The sequence below is a fragment of the Cricetulus griseus genome, chromosome X (genome assembly GCF_003668045.3).
Source record: "Cricetulus griseus strain 17A/GY chromosome X, alternate assembly CriGri-PICRH-1.0, whole genome shotgun sequence".
In the NCBI taxonomy this organism is placed as follows: domain Eukaryota; kingdom Metazoa; phylum Chordata; class Mammalia; order Rodentia; family Cricetidae; genus Cricetulus; species Cricetulus griseus.
Genome location: NC_048604.1, coordinates 126731677 through 126737606, shown reverse-complemented (window position 1 = coordinate 126737606; position 5930 = coordinate 126731677). Strand labels below are relative to the sequence as shown.

Genomic DNA, 5930 nt, shown 5'->3' with positions numbered 1-5930 from the left:
GTAAATATGAGTAGTAATTAAAGAATTTAAATAAAGTCTGGGCTACTCCCACCACCACTCAGGGCAGAAGTGAGCTTCTTTGGCCCCTACCTTGGAGCCAACTTCTGCCTGTCCACTCTGGGATCTGCTGTCCTGGGGTCTGCAGACAGATCCACTTGGCCTCTGATGACAAAGTGACCCTGAGTCTGCTGAAATTACTGGGCTACTCCCGCCCCCAGGAAGGGCAGAGGTGAGCTGCTTCTGCCAAAGACTTCGGCCCAACGTCGCATGCCCACTCTAGGAACTCCCCTCCTGGGTTGTGCAGGCAGATCGACTTGGCCGCTGAGGACCATGAAACCCTAGACTGCTGACATCTCTGTGCTAGTCTTGCTCTCACCCACCCGGAGAGTGAAAGTCCCTTAGAACGATGGCACCCCAATTCACTAACGAGAAGCAGGTTTGATGCAAAAAGCAAGAGGAGTTTTTATTCCAGGCGCACTGGGGCCCACAGTCATACACCAAGCACCGGTAGAGGACTGAGGACCTCGAGGGCAGAATTGAGACAGTTTTTATAGGGTTTTCAACAAAGCCAGTACATTTGAACCAATCATTCTGGAGTGTCAGAACAGTGTGGGCCAATCAACTTAGCCCATTTTGCATTTTCTAGGTTACTTTGCGTATTTACTAAAATTAAGTATGTAGCCTCAGCTTGTTGACTCATTTCCCATTATTTTGCTTGGCCAGAAAGCAAGGCTGTGGGAAGCAAGGCTGTGGGACAGTTGTTGTTTTGGGGTATTCATGACTTTTGGGTAAAAAATGACTTATAATAACTCTCAGAAACCAGACTGTTGTTGAGAATAACAACATTCCACAGGTGGTAATGAATAATAACAGTTTTCATATGTGTTTGTCTATGTTGCTGGGGGTGAAGATTTTTAAACTTCTAGCTTCTCGTGGTGTTTGTGGTCATAGGAGAATTTAGGATATATTTGTTGGTCTTTCAAGAGTAAGTGCCTGGATCCCACCTGCACCCACCTTGAGACCCATCGGAATATCAGAGCCAATTGCACCCACCGGAAGGAAACCTTGGACCCATACACACCAGGAAAGGAAGAGACACCACCTGCACAGCTCTCAGTGGTGGCAATAAATGTACCCCCACCATCTGGAAAGACAGTGGCTAAAACAGATGTGGCTTTAGTTTTAGCAATGTTGTTTAGGAGATAAAAGGCTGCCGGCCAGAAAATGATAAAAACATAGAGTAAAGACAGATTCAGATGGAAAAAGTAAAACCTCTAAATGTTTACAATGTGTTTAAAAGTATACATAGGATTGTGACAGAAAAGGGACAGTATAAAGTTTAGAAAGAAAGAAGGAAAGAAAATAAGGAAGTAAGGAGAGAAGAAAGGATGAAAGGAAGAAGGAAAGAAAGGAAGGAAGGAAGGAAGGAAGAAAAGAAGGGAGGAAGGAAAAAAGGAGATGCGGGGCAGTGGTGCCACATGCATTTAATCCCAGCATTCAGGAGTCAGAGGCAAAGAGATTTCTGTGCTTTCAAGGCCTGTCTCGTGTACAGAGTGAGTTCAAGGGCAGTCGAAGTTACATAGAGAAACCATGTCTATTAAAAGAAAAAATAAAAGCAAAAGAAACGGAGTTATAAAAATAAATAAATAAATAAGCCATGTTAGAATGGAAAATACACAGTCTGGATACTATATGTATTATTGTTGTCTTTAAATTGTTAGATTTCTGTGGAAAGAGCTACAGCAGCTAAAAGACATTTGATTATAGGTGCTGCTAAATTAATCCAACTTACATATTTTAAAAATGCTTTGACTTCTAACTTTAAAAACAAGGACAATTTACTTGGGAAAAGAGTTTTTTTCTTGTTTCCCCAGAAAATGATAAGCTTGTGGATTTCTTCAAGACTAATACGATTTGATGAAGCAAGACACCCTGAAACAATGTTCCAGGTGATCCAACATCTAAAACAGCTAAGATGAAACAGCCTTACAGACTACAAAACAAGGACCTGGCCAGGTTTCTGTGTTTTATCATGATTCCATGGTATATACATATCCCCCAACTAGCAAGAAGCAGTTTTCAATGAACAACAACCAAAATCCCAAATATTGTGTATAAATGTGTACTTTCATTTAAATGGGGTTGGGTATAAATGGTAATGATCAGTCAATCTCCTTTTAAAGGCAAAAGGTGAATAGGATATACAAATGAATATTTACATTGGTATGGATTTTCATTTATCGATACAAATTTAAAGTTACTTTTGTTATCTGAAAATTTCTTCTCTTGTTTGGATTTTGTGTTTATACTGATCTTTTAAAATGTAATGTATAATTAAATACAGATTATATAGTCAGGTATAATAGTCAAAACAGTTAAGTTAGGTATTCTAGATATAAAGAGATGGATTTGAGATGGATTCTTCAAAAATTTCAATGACCTAGGGAATACATGGCATTTTAAAGGTTTTAGGGTTTTTCATGGAAGTGAGACACAACTGCTCCTGGCAAGACCAATTATGTCAGAAAGGAGGATGGTCATTGAAGAAACTCAATATGGAGTTTGCTTTCCATGTGGCAATATTTGCCATTAGGGCAAGAAACTGCTCTTGCCTGGACTGTTTGTTTTTGTATAAACTGGACATGCAGGAGAAACAGGAAAGTGACTGCTAAACTTGCAAAACATGACAGTCCTGAAGGGTTCCTGTTTCATGAAGAAGTCTGCCAGAAACACTGTGGCCTATGTACTGAAGATTGATGCTCCAACATTATGGAGGAAATTTGAGTGATTGTCCAGGTATCGAGATGTCTCTGTCAGATCTAGAGTTTATATATTATCCTTCTGTTGTTTTTGGTGGAGTTGAAGACTCAACTATAACACTAGTTACTATAAAGATAAGCTACACATTAGACTTTAGATTCACAAAGGTAGGATAGATGTTTCAATACTTTCCTTAAACTCTTGCTAAATGTTAATGAAATAAATATTGTAACTATAATTCTTACTTGATAACTCTTTTGTTATATATTATACTATGTTAATGTTAAAATACTTCTTTTTATTTAGATAGAAATGAGGAGAGGATGGGGGAAGTTCTTCTGTGGAAATGTTTGTCTTATTGGTTGATAAATAAAGCATTGTTGGCCTATAGGAGAGCAAGTTAAGAAGGACTAGGAGAGAAGGAGGATTCTGGGAAATGTAGGAAAGGAATAGAGTCACCATATGATCCCGGCAACACAGGAAACAAGCCACAGTTGTCCTTGATAAAATAAGTCTTTATGAGAAATCACTTTTATCTGACTGGCCCACAAGGAAAATTATGAACATATTCTTTATTCATGTTTAATGTGTCAGAGCCTAGCCGACTACAATTCCAGTCAAACTTGTTCAGGTTATATTGAGTTATAGAAAACAGCAAGCTTAGGACTCATGGTTAGAAAGCTGGTGACCACCTTCCCTCAGTGGACTCAGTGTCATATCTTGACTGGAGTTGGAAAGTATAAGGTGAAATAAACCCTTTTCTCCAAAGTTGATTTTGGTCATATTACTTCACCCCATCAGTAATAGTTAGTGGCATGCGAGGAAACCTTCAGATGACCATTATCAGGCATGACATTCCATGAAATATGCAAGTGAGAATTTTAGAACCTGGAGTATGAAGATGATCCAGGTGGTATTGGCTCTTTGAGAACTAACCAAGGAAAGCAAGTATTGCAGCCTCAAGACTAGGTAAGACCTCAAAGGAAGAGCACTATAGTCAATCTTAAGAGAAACTCAACAGGCAGCACATGTGAGCAGTGAGCCTCTGCAAGCAGGTCTGGGAAACAGAAAGTCACCAGGAGTATTAGATTAATGCAGAACTCACTAGGAAATGTAAAAGCAGGTGCCATGGAGCTTCTTCTGTGAGTATAGGAATGGTAAAAGTGGGTGAGGTTTTGTGGAGCTGCTGAATTCCGCGTTTAACTTCATAGGTTTAGGTCTTTTTATGTCAACTCCTCCCTTGATTTGTCCCCTTTACTCTTTTTCCTGTCTGTACCCTATGTGTTAGAAATATGAGTTGATTTATAGATTCACTGAGTTCTCAGAGCTAAAAAACTGTGTAAGTCTCAGAAAAAAACTAGACTAGTGAACAATCTTGTGACTGTTAAGGACTATGGATAATTACAAACATGACACAAATTTAGTTTTTGCTAATTAAAAACCTCACTTCTATGGGAACAAAGTATTAGAATTAGTATGTGGATATGGTCAGTATTAATGATGTTTGTCATAAGAATGTGAATTTGAATGTTTTAATTTGAAACAAAAACACAAAAAGTAAATTCAGATAAGCTGTTATCTTATCTCCATACCACTTTAGATCAGAGCAAACTGGAAATGTCTGGCCATTTGCAAATTTCACAAACATAAAGGTTTGCCTAGTGTACAACATAGAATTCCTATCCCATGAAATAGCTCTCACTGTCTGCAAAGCCAAAACTATGAAGTCCAGCTCTGCCATCGATACAAAGACTTATCTCTTTACACAAAGAATGAGTTTTCTTTTGTGTGTTGAACTGTCAGCTTCCTTACAAAATTCTTTAACCAGGTATTGGTTTTAGTTTTTTGCAAAATACATTACACAAGTACTTTTGCCTGTTACTGCTGGTGAGAAATATCGGAATTCATGATCATGACATTCAGAGTTAGGATGTGAAAACATTTAAAGAAAGGAACACCTTAGACATGAAGAAGAAAAAGTAATTTAGACAGATCCAGTGAACCCTGTTGATGTTTTATTTAGAATGAGTTTATGACTACATGAGTTTTGTATATGAACTGAAAATTTCTTCAAGAAACCTTCTAACAGATTTTGCAAATGAAGGAGCTCTCACTTCAGGCCTCTTTATTGACCACTATGTAAGCACATTGGGCCTTCACCTGATTCTGTAGTTTCAAACAGCATACTTCAGAGAAAAACATGGTCATTCCAAAGAGTGACATGGTGCTTGTCAGGACCCCTAATGGGAAGATGGCTATAAAGTGTTTGCTTATCATGGCTTCCTTTTTAACAGGAAAGTCAGGCGGAAAGTCAAGAGTGGTTTGCCCATAAAGATCTACCATGTGGTTCCAGCTCACAGAAACAAATGTAAAGAGGCTGCTAACACACAAAACTAAGGCAGAGACCTTGTAGCAATATATCTGCATTTCAATAAATGGGTCTCTCATGAAGCTGATCATAATGGCCAATAATACACTGAACCCTAGAACTACAGGCTTCATCAACAGGGCCCATGTTATCAGATTCTGTGCATAATGAAATTCAGGTGAAATGATCCAGGTGGAATCGATAGGGGTATGCACCAGCATCTTGATTACAGTCCCTGAGACATTAAACTCTTGAGGGTAATGAGCTTCCCACAGTCCAAAGGAAACAAACTGCACAACAGCATTGACAAATTCCCACAGGCGCCAGTTTTGGCTGTTTGCAATAACTGTTTCAAATACCAAAGCTGATAGGATGCTAAGGAGACCAGTCAGATTGAAGATGCACTTCTTCCCATTGGCATATCTGAAGATGAGATTGAATAAATATATAGTCAATCCAGGAACACAAGGGAGGATGGGAAATCAGAATAAGTCATGGATTACAGAGCACACAATATTGTATTTAAGTAGTCTAGCTATGTATTAGTATAACTAACTGAGGGATACAGCCTCAGTCAGCACCATGGTATGCAAGAAAATCCACAAATGTGATTAGTGATAGACTTTTCTCTCTAAAGGACAAATAAGGAAACACAGGATTTCTGCGCTTTACTCTATTTTTCTTTTACTTCATCTTGAAAATCTATTCTCTGAAAATCTATCTTGCTTCTCTACATAACTCTACACAGTTTCCTAATTAGCTCTACACCCTTTCTCCTTGCTCACTCCAGGAGCTTCTTGCT

General features: G+C 38.6%; 1 protein-coding gene across 1 annotated transcript; it reads right to left on the bottom strand.

Moving 5' to 3' along the window:
• Positions 1 to 4875: 4875 nt before the first annotated feature.
• Positions 4876 to 5562, bottom strand: LOC100754561 (the record flags this gene model as incomplete). The annotated part of the gene is made up of 1 exon (XM_027433946.1): positions 4876 to 5562. A coding segment is annotated over one exon (687 nt), but the record flags the coding sequence as incomplete, so codon positions are not given.
• Positions 5563 to 5930: the final 368 nt, after the last annotated feature.